We start from the raw sequence: 20794 nt of genomic DNA, 5'->3' as shown, positions 1-20794 counted from the left end.
CTATAAAAAATTCATATGCCCCCAGGGCGTAACTTACAACTCTTGCCCTGAGGGCTGTGGGGGGTTGTCATCCTTAAAGACCTAATTTCCTGAACATTCAACTACGTTGAAAAAAAGCTATCTCAACTTCCAACTACGTTGAACAAAATGAATATCTCAAAATTTCGATTGCATGTGTTTAGGGAAATGGTCGGCGTGAGACTAGTTGCCCTCCAATTGGTTGGAGTTGGGGCTAGTTGCCCTCCAAACACCTTCGACTATTAAAAATAGCACTAGCCCTTTGAATTTCAAATCGAATCAGCCCTTTTTGAAGTTTCTACGACAAAGCTTTCAATAAAAACCTTGCCCCCAGGACATAACTTATAACCCTTTTCCTTAAGACTGTGGGGGGTGTATCCTGCTTAGAGATATAATTTCCAAAACTTTCAACTACATTGAACAAAATGGCTATCTCAAAATTTTAATTGGATGTATTCGGGGAAATGGTGGGCGTGGAATGGGTGTTAGTTGCCTTCCAATCACTTTTGACTTTTAAAAAGTAACTAGCCACTTCAATTTCCAGTTGAATGAGCCCATTTTGAAGTTTCTACGACAAAGCTTTCTATGAAAATCTTATATGCACCCAGAGCATAACTTACAACCCATACACTGAGGGTTTTGGGGGACTGTCCTCCTCAAAAATATAATTTCTATCTAGAAATCAACTACGCTGAACAAAATGGTTGTCTAAAAATTTAGATTGGATGTGTTTGGAGAAATGGTGGGCGTAGAAGGGATGTTAGTTGCCTTCCAATCACTTTCGACTATTAAAAGGGCACATGCCAGTCCAATTTCCAATCGAACGGCCCTTTTCGAAGTTTCTACGACAACTACTTCGATACGAAGTGCCCTAGTCTAAAGAAAAAAAAATAGCACATTGTGCCACCATTGTTCTTTACTTTTCATTTCCCCAAACACATCCAATAAAAATTTTGAGATAGCCACTTTGTTCAACGCAATTGAAAGGTCCCGAAATTATGTCTTTAAGGATGACACACCCCCACAGCCCTCAGGGCAAGGGTTATTAACTATGCCCTGGGGTCATATAAGGTATATATAGAAAGAGTGATCGTTGAAAATTTGGAGGGTTGTGGGGGAGAGTCCTCTTCTTTACTTAGTCCCCGTTTCTTGTCTCGTTTTCGAGTGTCCCCGTTCTTTGATTAGGCAGCGCGATTGCTCTGCCTATGATTTATAAAACAACTTCCTATATAAACCTTATATGCCCCCAGGGCATAACTTACAACCCTTGCACTGAGGGCTCTGAGGGGGTTATCATCCTAAAAGACCTAATTTCCAGAACATTCAACTACGTTGAACAAAATGGATATCTCAAAATTTTGATTGGATGTGTTTTGGAAAATGGTGGGCGTGAGAATAGCGTTAGTTGCTATCCAATCACTTTCAACTATTAAAAAATTCGCTAACCCTTTCAATTTCCAATTGAATGAGCCTTTTTAAAGTTTCTTCGACAACGCTTTCAATAAAAATTTTATATTCCCGGGGCATAACTTACAACCCTTGCCCTGAGGGCTGTGGGGGGAGGGGTTGTCATCCTTAAAGACCTAATTTCCAAAACTTTCAACTACGTTAAATAAAATTTTGATTGGATGTGTTTGGGGAAAAGGTGGGCGTGAGAGGGGGGTTAGTTGCCCTCAAATCACTTTTGACTATTAAAGATGGTACTATCCCTTTGAATTTCAAATCGAAAGAGCCATTTTACAAGTTTCTACGACAAAGGTTTCACTAAAAACCTTATATGCTCCCAGGGCATACCTTGCTCTGAGGGTTGTGGGGGAGTGTCCAACTCAAAAATATATTTTCTATCTGGAAATCAACTACGCTGAACAAAATGGCTATCTCAAAAATTGTGTTGGATGTGTTTGGGGGAATCATGGGCGTGGGGGGGGGTCTAGTTGCCCTCAAATCACTTTTGACTATTAAAAAGGGCACGAGCCCTTTGAGTTTCCAATCAAATGAGCTTTTTTTGAAGTTTATATGACGAGGCAATCTTTAAAAACCTTATATGCCCCCAGGGCATAACTTAAAACTCTTGCCCGGAAGGCTGTGGGGAAGTGTCTTCCTCAAAAATATATTTTCTATCTGGAAATCAACTATGCTGAACAAAATGGCTATCACAAAATTTTGATTGGATTTTGGGAAATGATGGGCGTGGGGGGCGGGTGGGGCCTAGTTGCCCTCCAATCACTATCGACTATTGAAAAAGGCACTAGCCCTTTGAATTTCTAATCGAATGAGCCTTTTTTGAAGTTTCTACAACAACGCCTTCTATAAAAAACCTTATATGCCCCCAGGGCATAACTTAAAAGCCTTGCTCTGAGGGTTTTGGGGGAGTGTCCTCCTCAAAAACATATTTTATATATGGAAATAAACTACGCTGAACAAAATGGGTATCTCAAAATTTTGATTGGATGTGTTTGGGGGAATGATGGGCATGGGGGGGGGCTAGTTTCCCTCCGATCACTTTCAACTATTAATAAGAGTACTAGCCCTTCGAGTTTCCAATTGAATGAGCCTGTTTTGAAGTTTCTACAACAACGCCTTCTATAGAAACCTTATATGCCCCCAGGGCATAACATAAAACCCTTGCCCTGAGGGTTGTGGGGGAGTGTCTTCCTCAAAAATATATTTTCTATCTGGAAATCAACTACGCTAAACCAAATGGCCATCTCAAAATTTTGATTGGATGTGTTTGGGGAATGATGGGTGTGGGGGGGGGGGGTGGCTAGTTGCCCTCTAATCACTTTCAACTATTAAAAAGGGCACTAGAACTCCCAATTTCCAGTCGAATAATCCCCTATTGAAATTTCTACCACAATCCCTTCCATATGAAGTGCCCTGCTCTAAAGGAAAAAAAATACATGGTACATTGTGGCAACATCGTTCTTATGTGCCCTCAGGGCATAACTTAAAACCCTTGCCCCGAGGGTTTTGGGGGAGTGTCCTCATCAAAAACACTTTTTCTATCTGGAAATCAACTACGCTGAACAAAATGGCTATCTCAAAATTTTGATTGGATGTGTTTGGGGGAATGATGGGCTTGGGGGGGGGGGCTATTTGAAAATACACCTTTTCTCTCCATGGACACCCCCCTCCACAATATTCTTCATTGGAGAGTTTCTCCCGTGTAAGATCCTCCTTGCCCTAGATAATGCTATCCCTGCTAAAATTCCCCATAATAACGCTTCTTGCAGACAATTCCACCAGGAAAATTATTTTTAGCCTATTTTTGTTTGAAAGAAAAAATACTTGTTTTTCCTTTAATTTCTAATCATTTTTCGAATCATGCCAGAAATATTCCTTTTACGGAAAGTTGTGTCTCAATGGAAGGTTTATCCCACGTGAAGTTCCCCCATGGGGAATCTCTCCTGTGGAAAATCAACCCACCCCACCATAGCAATATCTACCTGACAACTTCTACTCTTTTGAAAATTTGACCTTGGCTATTTCCCCAGAATATCTTCAAATGTTGAATTGGCAAAAGAAAGTGGGTAAAATAAAATGAATTTCGTATCAGAATTCCGATAAATTCCCCCCCATATAGTTTCCCTTTGAAAGTTCATCCCTTTCAACTTCCCTCGCCACAGTAAATTCTCTTTTTGGAAACAGCCCCCCCCCCTCCCTGCAGAAAAAAATCACCCTCCCCAAAGAATGTCTACTTCCCAATAATAAATACTATATATAAACACAGAACGAATTTCAAACTTACAACATATACCCGAGGGACTTGCTGGTTCGTGTCATCCCCAGATGCTTGATTAATTGACCTTTCACCAGTGCTGATCAAAATTGCTATCTCAAATTTTTGATCATATAAGTTTGTGAAAAAGAATCGGGGGATTTTTTTAGTACTTTTAAAAAGTGTCTTATTGTTCTAATTAAACGGCCCTTGTGTTTCAGGAGTCATTATTAAATAATTGGGACAAAATTAAAACTTTAGCGTAAAGAGTAAGGAGTTGAGAAGGGGGCAATCCGCTGCATATACGAAATAATTTCTATTTATCACAATTTTTAATGCTGCCCCTTCTTGTGAGGTAAAAAAACTTGTTTGTTTTTAATTAAATTTCTGATCGCTTTTTAAACAATGCCAGGAAATCTGGCCCTACCTTCCCGGAAACCCCCCCCCTCCACGGAAATACCCTCTATACAATTCAATCCCGTTGAAAATTTACCTTGGACAATTACTCTTAACCTACCGCGTGTAAAATTGAGACGGAAAAGAGAAAGCAAGACATTAAAAGATTTTTGTATAAAAATTCTGGCAAATTTCTCCAGGGTAGATTTTCACTGATTTTCGGAACATAGGGTGGGGGAGGGGGCCTAACAGTCGCCCTCCAATTTTTTAGGTCACTTAAAAAGGGTACTATAACTTTTAATTTCTGTTCAATGAGCCCTCTCGCGATATTCTATGACCGCTGGGTTGATATGATCACCCCTGGAAAGTAGAAAAAAAACAACAAATAAACATGCCTCCGTGATCTTTCTTCTGGCAAAAAATACAAAATTCCACATTTTTGCAGATAGGAGCTTGAAACCTATACAGTAGGGTTCTTGGATACGCTGAATCTTATCGTGTGATTTTCATTAAGATCACTTGATTTTTAGGGGGTGTTTTCCCTTTTTTTCGAAAATCAGGAAAATTTTCTAAGGCTCGTAACCTTTGATAGGTAACATTAAACCTAATGAAGTTTGTATAGCCTAATTGAAATCAGCATAAAAAGCTGACTTTTGATATATCTATTTGTATCAAATTTCTGTTTTTTAGGGTTTCGGTTAGTATTGATCCGGGTCGCTCCTTACTTACAGTTTGTTACCACAAACTGTTTGATATTTAGGTTTCGATATCGATATATGGTCCAAATTATTGAAATAAAATTCTTGGTCAACATACCAGAGACTCTAGGCAGGCATGCCTTGTCAAAAACTAACAAAGAAGTATGTATCGAATGAAGAGTCATGCATACTCCCGCCATCTACCCGTGCCCCTGCCATTTAAACATTTTGTCTCTCAATTACTTGGACTCTCTGTCTTGGCTTTTCTCTGTCTACAATTAGCTATGTCTTGATGCAACCTGTAACATACTTGATCACTTCAATTCATGTTGACATTTAAATATTGTAAACGCAATGAGAAATCACGCTTTACTATCAATTTAGATATGAAATACCCGTTTGACGGGTTTCCATGTCTGGTTTCCTTGTACAGTTTATAGCGCCGGTTTATCTATAATGCATAAGTACCAAATAAACTCGTCCACAACGGGTAAATTTTCCATTCCAAACCACAACATATATAATTAGTTCACGAACAAAAAGAAGAAAATTTATTTAACTACATAATTAATTTTAATCTGTGGATACACACTTTAGTGCTACAGTAATCAGATAAGAACCAAAACCTGGTTCTTATCCACGTGTATATAAAAAAAACTCGAGTTTGTTTATTTTAGTTTTACTATCATTCAAGGCTGTATCCAGGATTCTATTGGGGGGGGGGTGCAAAAAGACCACAGTAAAAAAATCAAAACTGTATTTATGCATGTTTAATACATCTTTATGTGCCGGAGAACCATTTTTTTGCGGGGGGGGTTCAATCCCCTTATCCTACTTCCTAGAAATTGTCTTGCTATCATTAATATATTTTTTATGTTAATTATAAAATGACTAATAAAGTTCAAGAAAAAACTCGTAGATCCAACGTAACATTTTATTGGTGACAAATATATACAATTTAGATATGACCTATACAACCAGTCTTATCAAACAGTTTGTGGTGACAAACTGTAAGTAAGGAGCTAGCCAGCTCAGTACTAACCGAAACTCTAAAAATGGAATTTTGATACCAATAGATATATAAAAAAAAATCAATTTTTATGCTGATTTCAAATGTATAAGTTTAATTAAATTCAGTTTTACCCATCAAAGGTTAGGAGCCTGAGAAATTTTGCCTTATTTTCAAAAAAAGGCTGGAAGACCCTTAAAAGTCATAGAATCTTAATGAAAATCACACCCTCAGATTCAACATATCAAAGAACCCTAAAATGCAAAATGCAAAAGTGTTGATGAAACATTTTCACGTACTCAACTTTGTTTGCCTTTCAGAAAAACATGTCTTTTTAGATTGTACCACATTGAAAGTGATAGTGAGGCCTCGACAAGTGCCATATCTATGTTTCAAGAATTAAAATATATTGTCCTGACTCCTGACTATGTAATAAGGGGAAAAATTACAAAACTGTAAACTAGGTGGTATATTTTTTCTGGGATATATTTTATGCTGAATTAATTATCAAATCTCTATATATTTCTTCACTTAACTAAGTTAAAAAGGGGACAGCATCAGAATTTCATAGGTAGCATACAGCATATTTTTGGTAGCTTGGCTTTTTAGGTCATTTGACACTTATCAGTCATTTGACACTTATAGAATTTTATATTCAGATAAAAAGTGTGGAATTTTGTATTTTTTGCCAGAAGAAAGATTATGGAGGTGTGTTTATTTGTTGTCCCATGAGTGAACGTATTGACTAATTTGTCCTAGAATATCTGGAAAAGGATCATTCAAAAAGAAATTAAAAGTTATAGTGCCCTTGTTAAGTGACTAAAAAGAGTGGAGAGCAAATGGCCCCCTCCCACGCTTATTTCCTGAAGTTATCTAATAAAAAATTTGAGATAACCGTTTTGTTCAGTATAGTTTAAATATAAAACAACTATGTCTTTAGCTGTAAAATGACCCCCCACAGTGCACGGGGAGATGCCTGTAAGTTATAAAATTCGTCTATTGTTTTCATGTAGTATTTGTTATATAGGAAGTGTGTAGCCTATATTTTTTAGGGGGGGTGTTCTCGGGATACATTTCTATGAGTAGAATGTTCCATGGGGAGGGAAATTTCTGGAGTGGGAATATTATGAGGGAAATGTTACACTGGGGACAAGGCCATACCCAGGATTGTGTCTTTTGTTTTCTGGGAAATAATTTTCACGGAAGGGGGCTTTTCTGGAGGGATTGAGAAACCGATAGAGATTAAAGTCTTATTCAAATGAAAAGATACAAAGGAGAATTTCTTAGGCTGAATCGTCTGCAAGCAATTTACATAGAGGGGGGATTCTTAGCTAAAATGGAACTGGCTGGAGGGAATTTGACAGGAAGAGGGTGCATTTTACATTGTATAGCATTTCCGTAGATGAGTTTTCCGAGAGGGGGAGGGGTCTATTTCATAGAGGGTCAGTCATATCCACCAGTATTATTTGAAAAAAAAACATAAATTACTCAATATATAAAGGATTGCCCTTCACAATACCTTGCCCTTTATGTTAAAGTTTGACTATTTACTAAAATTGAAACACGGAGGCAGTTTAATTACAATATGAAGCTTTTTTAAAGGTGCTAACAGCTTTAGCGTAAAGAGCATGACATTAAGAAGAGGGCTTTATATACGAAATAAATCTGCCAAAATTAATATCCAAATTTTGTGTGAATTTTCATGGACGGTAAGCCAAATTCGAGCCTGCATTAGTTGAAAAACGTCAGAAATTTAATTAAAAAAAAAAACGAGTTTTTTTTACTGAAAGTAAGGAACAACATTAAAACGAACAGAAATTATTCCGGATACGACAGGGACTGTCCCCTCCTCAACTCCTTGCTCCTTACGCTTAAGTTTTTATTGTTTTAAAAAGTAGAGTTGCTACACAGGGTCAAAATTTAGCGTAAAGAGAGAGGTGTAGGGACGGGATGGCCCCTTTCATATACGGAATAATTTCTGTTCATTTTAAGTTATAATGTCACTCCTTACTTTCATTTAAAACACTTAAAAAAAAAAAATTATATAGATTAAAAAATAACTTTATGATAAAACTTAATTATTTGGGTTGGGAGGAGAGTAGTAAAATTTGTCGTGTTATTCTTGTGCGTGTTATTCCATGTTATTACGCTGGTTTGTGGCGCAAAAGTACCGCAATTCTGTATTTAATTCATTAGAAGAAAATTACTTTTTGTGTACAATTGTTGTTTTCTTTGTAAACACCGTCAAATTTATAAATCACCAAAAAAACGGATACACGCTTAACCTTGTTTCTATAATGGTGGGTTGTAACTTACCTTCAATATTTATTTGCATTGCCACTTACCCATAATTTTTGTTTTTATTTCTAATTAGCTAGAATAGCCTTTATTTTTTTGTACAAATTTTTCCTCGTGATCACCAAGAAGGCGGTTAAAAGGCGGGGATGTTGTTACTTTACTTGCATAGCGTCATGCAGCAATAAAATAGGGGCGGCCCGAAAACCCGTCTCTGTTTTCCCGGAATGTTGAAAAAAGGTGGTTCTTTCCGAAAAGAGGTCTTTTACCCTAAGATAACTTCCGGTATATTTCGAACCTATTTTGAAAAATGCATATTCGAGCAGTTCTCACATATGTCTTGTCACTCTATCAAATGATGAGAACAAAAATACTTTTGCACCGTGTAAAAGAACCAGCAGGGTTGCCACCGGTGACTCTTTAGTGTCACTTTTAACACTTTTTTAAATGGCACTTTTCAAGACACCTGACACTACTTGGACACTTTTTTAGCAAAAGTGACACTTTTTTTTCGCTAAGTAGCACTATTTTACAAAAAAGAAATTTTTCAGACAAAAAGCCGGAAGGAAAACTGTCAATGTAGAAATGCATCGATATCCTTTTTCTGTCAGTTAAGATTCTTATCTTAACTCTGTGCGCGGCACCTATTGGATGCAAGAATCTTTCTGTGCGGTGAAAAATGTAAAGGTTTTTGTCTCTTTCTGTGTGTGAGCAATTTTTATATTCTTTTTCTTATCACTGATAACCAAAGATCACCCAGTGATCCTCGGTACGGAATACATGGCAACAAAGAAGACAGAGACCAACATTTAACTGCCATGTGATTGAGAAGCCTTCAATGGTTTTAAGTTGTTTAGTTCAAATATTTTTTGTTGTTTCAATAATTTTTTAGCTCAAACACGATAAGTCAGTCAATCGGTTTGCAATTCTTGAGTGGTTCCAAATTCTATTTTTATGTTATATTAGTTGAGGGTGGTCTATAATTCAAAGAAGAAAAAAGCAAAAACAGCTAAGGGTATATTTTTGCGCCTCTGTGCTAATTGCTTTTACTATATTAATCAGTCACTGGGACAGTGACTGCTTAACTTTACGCGTCTTTTCATCGATTTCCGTGACTGGAGCTCTTGAAGCCCAGTGACTGAAAAGCTCACTGGTGACATCACACAACAACTCAGCAACGCAAAACATCCACTGAGCTCACTGGTGTCCCCCAAGAATATCTAGTGACCTCTTCAGTGACTAGGCCAGTGACGCTAAAATGCGCTCTAACATCTCCGTTCATATTTTTCATATTTTTTTTTTAACTCTTGGCAATGGACAAATGAATAGTCATACATAACCATCATACTAAAAACAAAATTGATACCAAAACTTCCATTATCTTAAATCCTATGCAATCATTAGCAAAATCACAATCTAATTTCACTTTTTTGTCTTACTTAAATTTATGTTACATCATTACATAAATTGAATTTGGACGCACTTCCTTCTTTTAGTTATTTCATTCCCACTAATTTTAGATCATAGATGTGCTTTCACGCTGATACCCTAAATGCTCGTTTTTTATTATAAAGGTATTTTCATATTGATACTTTAAATGCTAGTTGACTGTTCCTATGCCCTAGTCCCTGGATACATCATAAAAAAAATTTAACGGGAGTAGCAATAGTTCTCGTGAAACTTATTCTATTCAGGTTGTGATAAACAGATTTGATGATAAACAGATTAGGTTGTGATAAACAGATTAGATGATATAGCTGCCTTATTGTTTTTCCACTAGTTTTGCCAAATAAATTATTTGAAAGAGTTAGTGTCTGAACCACTATTAGTTGTGTTTATCATAGGGTCATCAATAGCTACGATCTATGTTCGTGGCATTCTCTTCAGCATTTTCGGAGAAAAGAAAAGTTTCAAGCACCTGAATGGACTGTAATAATCTAGATAGTCCATATTATGGAAAAACTGGATGAAAAACTCAATGTAGACGAGTATTGCTGTCCCTTTTTTCCGTTTTCTCAAAAGAAAAAAACTGAAGGTTTTTCCTCTTTTCTTTTTCCGTTCCTTTCACGCTATGAACAAAGACTGCTCAGAAAAAAAGAGAAGAAAGTACTATGTGGGACGAGTTCCCATTTCATACAGTAAGAACCATTTGTGTTTTAGTGGGTTTTTAAGAGGGGGGCTGGAAAGTTGACAATAGTGGAAGTGCTGCGCAAAGCCGGAAATCAGCACTGACTAAGTAAAATCAAAATTTCTTTTTTGTAGTTGATAGATGGCATTAGATCCGACATTTCATGTTGGAGAATTTAAAAATGCGGGAAACCACGTAGGGGTGATCCCAAGCGGATTGGCCAAAATTTTCAATTTGAAAAGCTTGTTGATATGAGCGCAAGTGACGCGAAGCGTCGCTAGCGGCAAATTTTTGGAAAATGACACTTTCTACAAAATTGACACTATTTTGGCACCCAAAAAACCGGATGAGTGGCAACCCTGAGAACCACTCACGAGTATAATATTTTTATTTACACTTCTACGGTAATTAGCTTGCTCAAAAATTGTAAAAATGCGCAATTGGTCAATTTTCTGCAATAATTCGAACCCGTCAAGAAGTGACAGGGGTTTTCGAATGCTTATCCGGTGATTTCGAACCGGTTCGAAAATAACCGAAAACTTCCTAGTTGAGGGTTCAAAACTTTTCGAACCCCCATGTTTTATACCCTTAATGGTTCGAAAGTAATTTTATTTCGGTTATTTACTTTGATTATTGAGATAAAATACAGAAAGATACAAAATAGGTATAGCTGAATCACAGTTCAAAACTTTTGGCAAAAGCTAACAGAGGCCAGTTCCATGTCTTTAGTATTTTTGAGGTGGAATGGATCAGATCCGACTAGTTCGACAGCTCCTTAAAACGCCATTTCTTCGGCGACGACTGCAATATCGTCGATCTTAGGGGACCTGAGGTTTTTTTCTTTAAATTTCAACCACTTCTTGAATTTAAGCTCGACTTGTCCTTCGTCGGGGAAGTCTTGGCCTATCACTCGACTAATAAACCAACCCTTTTCGCCATTCTTTCTGCTGAACCAAACTTGATAGTACTTTTCCAGCTCAACTTTGACTGGCTCTGGGACCGCCTTTCTCACTGGGACGGTGTCTTGAGTTCAAGTTGCTAAGTGATGTGTTTAGCTGGACTGATGAAGACTCGGCTTCTTTACTTCTAGCTGACATACTGCGACGCTTAGACGGCTGCTTCTGCTTTTCGTTCTTCTGGTCTCGAAAGTTTTCGTTTGTAAGATGCTGATGAAATACTCGCCTCCTGTTGACAGTATTCACAGGAGCTTTCTTATGAGTTAACAGCAGTCCAAGATATTATGCGAGCTGAGAAGCTAACTTTTGAGGAGTGTGCCATTGGGCTTTGGTGTAGCTTGATGAAGCGTTTTACCATCTCCGTCTTCAGCACTGTAAACTTTAAAGATCTCGTCCACAGGGATATCTGGCTCAGGAACTTGGAAGCTATTAACAAATGTGAGAAGACTAGTATCAAGGTCTTCTTCTTGACTGACTGGTGAGTTCGGGGGTTCGGTCACTGTTTTATTTGCACAGGTTTGGGAGACGGATGAAGTAGGCCCGTCTCAGTTTGCAAGGTAGACCTGGTTTCCGTCTCACAACTTGGTAAGGGGGATGAGGTAGGTCCATCTTCTTTTTGACTAGGCAGGGAGAAACAACCAGTTGGACTAGCTGTGGTTTTCTGTGATTGTAAAGCCTTCTGCCCTGTCATTTTAATCCAAATCTTGAAGAGGCTCTTATCTTCCAGCTTTGATTTCAACTGCATACGGGCGACATTCCGAAACTCTTCAACTTTGTCGTCTCCTATCGTGTGCTCCATAGCTTGGACATGTTGACCTGAGGCAGGACTGTAATTTTTTTGCTTAAAGTCATCGATGTTGACGACGAAAATACTATCGTCAGGTGACTCAACATGCACTGCAAGCTTCTCAAAATCGATCGCGGCTATGTCCCACGGGTATAGACCGCAAGCGCGGAACCCGCTTTTTAGAGCCTCTTTCTTCATATTGTTTGGCACGAATCCTGCTATCACCGATGCAAAACCTATTTTGTTTACTTCAAACCTTCGTTGGCGGTCTCTGACTCTAACTTCCAAGTCTTTTTTCCTCAAAAAGTCTTTCCCTTTCCTTCAGGCTCCTAAAAACGGCAACATCGAGAGGTTGCAGAATAAACATAGCATTTGTCAGCAGTATTACCAATTTAATTCGTTCTGCTTCGCATAGTTCACTCAGTTTGATCGTAATATGAGAGGCATGCCCGTCAAGAAACATGAGTACAGGTCTCTGGATGTTGTTTCGATTCAGGTAAGGAACCAGAACATTTTTCATACTTTCACAAAAGTTCGGGCCCCGCATCCAACAAGTCTCTGACGCAGAGGCAGTCCCTTATGCCTGTGTTCCGTATAACTTGGTCGCTGCCCCACTCCGCGAGAACATTTTTTTCGGTGAGGAAGGAACAGAAAACTTGTATCATGTGCATTCCATATTCTTGGGGGCTCAACATTTGGATCCAGAAACTCTTCAATTCCTTTTTCTTTCAAGTAGTTTTCATGGTTGAGACACCAGTTTACGATCTTTTGCGGGTTACAGAAGAATGCCCACCGTGAAGATTCTCAAGTTTTCTTTTGGAAATGGCAGGATCTCGTTTCAGAAAGAAATAATACCAGTGTTTGGTCGGTTTTCCAGTCTCTGATGAAGCCCTTTGGTTTGCTTGTTCCATCATAATTGTCACTGTATCGAGCAGGTCGGCTTTTGATAATGGGAAACAAAATCTCTTGTTCCACAAAACAAACTGCTCCAGTTTTTCTTTCTCAGTCAGACTTAGGTAAGAAGGTCCTCGAAGTTTGCCCCTCATTCGTTTCTTCTCGTTTCCTACTTCGAACCCATCCTCCTTTTTCTTGACTATATGGTTCTGCAACGTCGTTACAGGAATCGAGTACTTCTTTGCTATTAATTTCATCCCAGACGGTCCCATGAAGAAATCTTCAACAGCTTGCTTCAAGATAGAATTTTCAAAAGTTTTGTAGTCTCCTCGTCCAGTTGCTGGTGTCTTTTTCATTCTCTTCTCCTTCACTTGTGAAGCTCTTCTATCTGTAATCTCTTCTACAAAACTTACATCTTCACGTTCTGTGTCTGTGTTGTTTTCCCATTCTACGGGAGCAAGAATGTATTTCCCTGGAACCGTCTTTTTTGGGCAAGTGTATATTTCCGAGGTGCCAAATTTTTGTGCTTTGTTATTGGCTTTTTCTCAGGTTTCACTTCCTCTTCCCAGTCACTATCATCTTTTGATCCTATAGCGTTAGTAGGTGCTGTAAACTTTGGCCGGAAAGTTTGGTTCCTTTTCATCTTCCGTGGCAGCAACTCTCCCAAGTCTAGTTTGCCTGAAATAAAAACAGATCAAAAACAACAAAGTCAATAAAGTCAAAGTCAAATCCGTTTTCAGTAACCTTTAACGCAGGTTTTCTTTTACATAACAAAGTGGATCGTTTTTTTTTTATTCTTCATTGGGCTACAGTCTTAACAACACTTATTTTTTGCTCAGAGTAGGAAAATTGTGAAAATTGAGTTTAAGCACAAGCATAAGGAGAGAAAACAATGTAGCAAATTTAATAAGAAACCCTTCATAAATATCTAAACCTTCTGGACTGCTGTTCTTTGAAGTAAAATCCTTCGGTATTATTTTGAACCCTTTTTGGACCTGTCGGCAACGGTTCGAGACGGCAATAAAAAGTTCGAATTCTGGCGCTTCGAACCGTCCTGGTTACTTAAAAAGGGCACTAGAACTTTTAATATCCGTTCGAATGATCCCTCTCCGGATATTCTAGGACCACTTAGTCGATACGTTCACTCCTGGGACAACAAATAAACACGCCTCCATAATCTCTCTTCTGGCAAAAAATAAAAAATTCCACACTTTTTATCTGAATATAAAATTCTGATGCTGTCCCCTTTTTAACTTAGTTAAGTGAAGAAATATATAGAGATTTGATAATTAATTCAGCATAAAATATATCCCAGAAAAAATATACAACCTAGTTTACAGTTTTGTAATTTTTCCCCTTATTACATAGTCAGGAGTCAGGACAATATATTTTAATTCTTGAAACATAGATATGGCACTTGTCGAGGCCTCACTATCACTTTCAATGTGGTACAATCTAAAAAGACATGTTTTTCTGAAAGGCAAACAAAGTTGAGTACGTGAAATCGTTTCATCAACATACCTATTAGTTTAATGATATTTTTCTACTATGTTGCACCAAAAAGGCATAAATCAAAGTATGACCACCCAATCTAGCTAAATAATATGCTATTTTTAAGACAGACTAATACTGGAAGATTCTTTGAATACATTTACATAGATTTAGAGAAATTGCTGTGGATCAGTCAAGCTATTGAAGTTGAAGGATAATCAAGGATTTTTCTCGAGAAATGTTAATTAAATTTTACTTAGTTTTATAGATATTTTAGATTGTAGACATCCCAAATTCATTTGTAACATTTATTATTAGGAAACTGAGATTAACTAAATATTTAATTACAGATGTCTGATGTTGAAGCAGGCGGTGCAACTGTATTTCCAAATATTGGCGTTTCACTCTGGCCTCGAAAAGGCTCAGCAGCTTTCTGGTACAATTTGCATCCTAACGGAGAGGGAAATGAAAATACCAAGCATGCTGCATGTCCAGTATTAACAGGATCTAAATGGGGTAATGTTCAGTTTTGCCCAGCTGTTATAAAAAAATCAAACTTTTGAATGGATAGTAACTGTATATGATTTGGGGGACGTAGTAAGAAGGATATATTGTCTCAAAATCATTTCATTTATTCTTAAAAAAGATCTTCAATCGAGAATTTGTTTGCATCATTGAAGGCACTTGATTTCCTTCTGATCCTAAATAGGGTTCCTGGAACAACACACCAAAACGTAGTATAGACATAGTTTTGCATTCGTTTGAGAATGATATCCTAGGCAAAACTATGAAAAGCTCCCTGTCTCCTAAAGAAACAAAAGTGGAGTTGTATTTGCTCTGTCAAAATCTTACAAATTTTCCACGATTCTCTTTTTTACAACCTAGGTGATTCTTTAGTCACAATACGCATTTATAACATAATTAACTGTGGGAAGCACTGGGAATACGCCAAGAAAGCCGTTAATCTTTTGTCAGTTTTTGCTCTTTTTTTTGTATATGTTGAGCCTGACGGAATCAAAAGATTGATCTGATGGAATACCTCCTAAAGAAAACTATTCCAAATAGATGGTTCACCAACCACCATCGATGGGGACACAAGAAGAGAAAGCTCGCCAGAAAGAAATGATTGCATATAGACTTAGAAAAGAGTTATTGATACACAGACGAACCTTTCCTTTGAAGGGTAGTAGTTGATATTTGCCGCTGCTATAATCGTCTCTAATTTTGTTAAGGATCCTGGAGTGATGCCATGATATTTTTTGGAGGCAATGGTTGAGACGAATAGCCATATTTTCATTTACAGATCTTATGCATGACTTGTAACGAAGCAGGGTCGAGATGAATGGAAGAAAGATCTTGAACCAAAGAACTATTTTTCTAGAGCAAGGTCACCGAATGCACAGGAGATGCACCCTTCAAGACAGATCAGTTTAGAAGTGCATTTTGAAAAGGTGAATCTCTTCATTTCACTTTGAAGAAATTACCCCCTGACGGAAACTTAAAATAAAGTATTTTTAGCATTCTATTCAGCTTTACTCCTTTTTAAGGACCTCATTTTTATAAACATGTTCTTCTTTTTTTCAAAAGCATAGAAAAAAAAATGAAAGGAGAGAGACCAACATAACCACATTAAAGTGCACTTCAACTGTATGTCGAACCTTGACTGTATTTTGCACCACGGTCACCTGCTGCAACTAAGATCTTTGGGGCTGTCTATGCTGCATATGGGTATTATCACAATAGTTGTAATATGATATTTTAACTTATCCCAAAATAGTATCTGTTTTTAATTATTTTTTTTTGCTGTCAATAGAGTAATCGCTTTTAAAACGTAAGCTTTCCAATATCTGCAGAAGGTCAAAAGTTCTGAAAAAAAAAACTGATGCATTAAGACAGCTGCAGACAAACCAAATGTTTTTAGAGAGGTGTACCCCAAAAAAAAAAAATAATCGAGAACCTCTGATTTAAACCGTCCAATTTTGTGGATTTATTTTGCCTGGACAACATCTAATTTCATCATCTGTGGCTTCGTCTTGGGCTAAGACTGAAGAATACAGCACGGCGCTAGCTACCGAGGCAAAGTAGCTTGCTTTTGGTTAGATGGCTGATGTAAGGTTTGTGACATATTCTTCTCAGAAGACGGCATTCCCATAGTAATACTACCATGGTCAACGATCTGAAGAGGAAATCATCCTTAGACGATCTGGGGTCAGAAAGGATTGAAGTCTTATATCTGAGCTTGGATTTCTATTTCCATTCTTAGCAATAGGGTTCCAGGGAAAGTTTGCTAACTCACCCACCTTTTGACGCTTTTGGCTCTCTGGTGGTTAGTTGGATATACAGAGGCACGTGGAGGTTGTTGTTCATGCACCAATTTGCATTGGAACTAACTCTGGACGACCGCCATTACCTCTAAGGATATGTAGCTGACGGTCAACCAGAATATTCTATTTTAAACTTGTTTCTTGTTACATCCTGGCATATTCATCATACAAAGTAAAAACTGCATCATGTATTTCAGGGCTTTTGCAAATCACAGGCTAACTAGATTGAAATTTGTCACGGCTTCCCTTCGTTCACATAATTAATTCAACTAACTGTTTGCACATTGTGTTATTTATTGTCCTTGTCGGCTAACCGTCTAGAGCCAAGCAACGTTTGGTTGTCCGCAAATTGGGCAGGAGGGTGTCGTGTGGAAAGATTTAAGGGGCATGGGAACTTCTGGGGAGGATGTAAAGAGAGAGACTTTGGATAGATTTGGATGGAAAAGGAGCGTGCGTAGCTGTGTTGGTCTCAGATGGCTTGGTGCTGCAGTGAGCTGTTACTAGTAGTAGAATTTGCATACTTCGTGGTGAGCTCTGGATTTTCTCTTAATTGGGCAAGATCGTCTCCCCCACGCAAACACACTGGTGTATATCATTTGTGTGTGAATGTTGAAACTGCATATAACAAAAGAAACTATGGCTGTTTAGATGCTTCCGATAGGAATCAAGTAAATGTCTGTCATTCTTTCCTTTTATTGAATTTTCAACTAAACTGTGCAACTAAATTTTATCTAGACTAATTTTAGAATAGCCTTTATGGAAATAGGCTATGAAAATTGGAAATATATAGAGTTAAAAAGAAAAAAAGAAAAAAAAAGAACAGAAACTTGAGATGTGATGTAATGATAACCATGCGTGGGCCAAAGCTTAAAGAGATCGGAGTATTTGGGGGGGGGATGAAAAAAGTTAGTATTTTTCTATTGTAAAATCATAAATTCAATTTGGCTAACATTGCATACCTACTACAACTTGAACTTGACGTCGGAATTCACTTTACTATATCAGCAGGAGACACACCGTCTCACCACAGTATATCAGGCGTTACAAAACTTTTCTCAGTTTTTTTTATTTTATTTTTATTTTATTTTTTACCTTGTTGATATAATAACTTTCATTGATTCATTACAGGCTTTTTTATTTTATACCTGCTTTAAGAATTCTTTTTTTCTTGCTTCTATTTTTCTTTTTAGTTACCCATATTTTTATGTTGTGATATAGTGTTATTATTGATAATTTTATTATTAATGAATTGTTCGACTTCCCTGTCTTTTGGTTGTTTTTTGTTTTTCTGAATACAAAGCACTAAGTTGTATGTTTATTATTATTATTATTATTCGTATCAAACAGTTCGTGGTGACGAACTGTAGGGTAGCGACCCGGCTCAATAGTAAACAAAACTCTAAAAAACGGGATTTTGATACCAATAGATATATCAAAAGAATTGGCTTTTTATGCTGGTTTCAAATATGTATCATTAAAATGTATTAACTTTAATCTTATTTATCAAAGGTTACGAGCCTGAGAAAATTTATCTGATTTTAGAAAAAAGAAGGAAACACTCCCTAAAAGTCAAGTGATCTCAATAAAAATCGCACCATCAGATTCAGCATATCAGAGCATATCAAAGTTTTAGTGCCCCTTTTTTTGCAAAATTGTCCGATCAAAATCTTGAGATAGCCCTTTTGTCCATCATCGTTGAAAGGCCCAATAATCATGCCTTTGGTTATAAAACGACCCCTCTTCATCCCCAGGGGAAAGGTATTTAAGTTATAAAATTGGTCCATTGTTTACGCATAGTATTTGTTATGGGCATCCATGCATACATTTTTGGGTGTGGGGGGGGGGACAAATTTTATGCTTGGGGTTTTCCACGGGGGAATTTTCCATGGGGAGGGAAGTTTCTAGGGAGTCAATTTGTCAGGGGAAATTATACACTGCGGGAATTTGCCAGAATTCTTATACAAAATTATTTTTATATGTCTTGCTTTCTCTTTTCCGTTTCAACTTTACGCGCGGAGTGGTTAAGAGTAATTGTCCGCGGTAAATTTTCACTGGGATTGAATTGTCTAGAGGATATTTCTCCGGGAAATTGTCAAGATTTCTCCGGGGAGGGGCCAGATTTCCTAGGATTATTTAAAAAACGATCAGAAATCAAATAAAAAAACAAGTTTTTTCAACTGAGAGTAAAGTAAAGAGCAACATTAAAAATTAAAACGAACAGAAATTATTCCGTATATCAAAGGGGCTGTCCACTCCTCAACGCCTCGCTCTTTACGCTAAAGTTCGACTTTCTCACAACTTTATTTTTTAAAACAATGAAAAACTTCAGCGTAAAGAGCGAGGCGTTGAGGAGTGGACAGCCCTTTGATGCACAGAATAATTTCTGTTTGTTTTAAGTTTTAATGTTGCTTCCTACTTTCAGTCGAAAAAACTTGTGTTTTTTTTTATCTAATTCACAAAAGAATTTGAGGCAAAATTTGATATGTCAAAAGAAAACTATCTATGGTTTTGAAATCAGCCTGCCAATTTTGTTGTAAAGTGGCTTAAAAATCGAACTCGAAGAAGATTGCGATAGCAATTATTGTCTTGTCAGTTTTTTAAACTATTTCTCTTTTTTAGGCAAAGAAGATCAGTTGAAGATTGATTTGAACTCAGTCTTGGAACTGATTTCAAGAATTCAAAACTTGCGAAGCTTTACTGATGTTTTTTTCTTTTTTAGTGAGTTTCGAATGGATTCATGAGTTAGGACAGGAATTCCACAAGCCTTGTAAACTTGGATTTGATGGTTGATGGTAGTTATTCAACGCGGAAGTTTAGGAAAATCAGTAAAAATTTCTAACTAAAAGAAGTGAACCAAATTGACGAAACCATAACTTTCAGGGTTTTAATTACGTTTCCTCTTTTTTTTTAATATTTTTTTTTTATTTAATTCTATTCGGCTGCTTTATTCCAAAAAATAGCAAGCATCGATATTGAAAGACTGAGTTGGCAACACCAGTAGCTAGCGGAAATTATCAACTATAATAACAGCGTTGTTGTTGAGCAATTTCCCAAGAACCCTTATCTTCTTAACGGCTGTAAACTTTTTCACCTGAAATCAAATACACTTTTAAAGTAAATGTAGTCAGTAAGCCTTTAAACTAATGCTCTGGTGATTATCCTGTCTCAAACTAAAGTTCTCTTCATGGTAACACATAATGATCATTATTTGAAGATAAAGTTATTTGCAACCAAATTTGACAAAGTACAAAAATTGCAGGACTTATACCAGCCCTGCGAAGTTTCTACCATTTGTTTAAAACAATTATTTTGAGACGTAGAACAAATGACGATTGAATGAACAAATTAATTATGAGTAGAAATGTATAGGTAACGAAAAATTATGCGCAATGTTTGCCCTAATTTAACGCACAACTGTTAAAAGTTTGCTCAATTAATCTTGTGTTAACAATAACCGAAACATAAGCAATAATTAATAGAATTTGTTAGAAATATGAACACGTAGCAATCTTTTTCGACAGAGATTAATAGTGATTTAGCATTTCAGATATTGTAATTCACCTTGGAAAAGTTTAATTGATTGGGATTTTTTTTTAACTATAAAAATAGCACCTGCTATTTTTTTTGGAAAAGAAAAACCGTTTTTGATAATTGCTACATGTGTGTTTAAGAGTTTGTTTTATATTGAAATGAATATTGGAAAATGTTTATGGTTCTAGTTGAGGTCTTTGCTTCTAGTCGAATGTTTGCAAACTAAGGTCTTGAAGGGGGTGAAGGCAAACTAAGGTCCCTGAGGGACAGTTGCCCCCCCTTCCCCTTGAAATAACACCCCGGCTTTATAATTGCATTATTTTAGAAAAATAAATATACAAGCTACTAGAGTGCACATTGGAAATTAACAATCAGCTTTTATGATTTCTGTTTGATTTGTGGGGAGGTCATAAAGTTTCCCTATATAATCATCCCGGAAAAGCACATTATTAAGGTTCTTGTTTATTTGCTTTTCTGTCAAGTTTGGATGTTTTATATTTGGGAACAAATAATAGTAATTTATTTTAACAGAATCAGGCTTGTAGCGAT

At 37.0% G+C, this 20794-nt stretch overlaps 1 protein-coding gene across 6 annotated transcripts in view; it reads left to right on the top strand.

Moving 5' to 3' along the window:
* Positions 1–20527, top strand: part of LOC148955094 (prolyl 4-hydroxylase subunit alpha-1-like) — a 31910-nt gene extending 11383 nt beyond the window's left edge. For all 6 annotated transcript variants that reach the window (XM_089100237.1, XM_089100230.1, XM_089100221.1 and 3 more), the window contains exons 3-4: positions 14741–14906; positions 19434–20527. In XM_089100237.1, the coding sequence (XP_088956363.1) occupies positions 14741–14906; positions 19434–19504 (237 nt within the window). In that variant the 3' untranslated portion in view covers positions 19505–20527. The remainder of the gene's footprint in view (positions 1–14740; positions 14907–19433) is intronic.
* Positions 20528–20794: the final 267 nt, after the last annotated feature.

Source organism: Artemia sp. Qi Xiang Cuo, chromosome 2 (genome assembly GCF_049724085.1).
Source record: "Artemia sp. Qi Xiang Cuo chromosome 2, ASM4972408v1, whole genome shotgun sequence".
Lineage (NCBI taxonomy): Eukaryota > Metazoa > Arthropoda > Branchiopoda > Anostraca > Artemiidae > Artemia > Artemia sp. Qi Xiang Cuo.
This window is presented reverse-complemented; position numbering and strand designations above follow the sequence as displayed.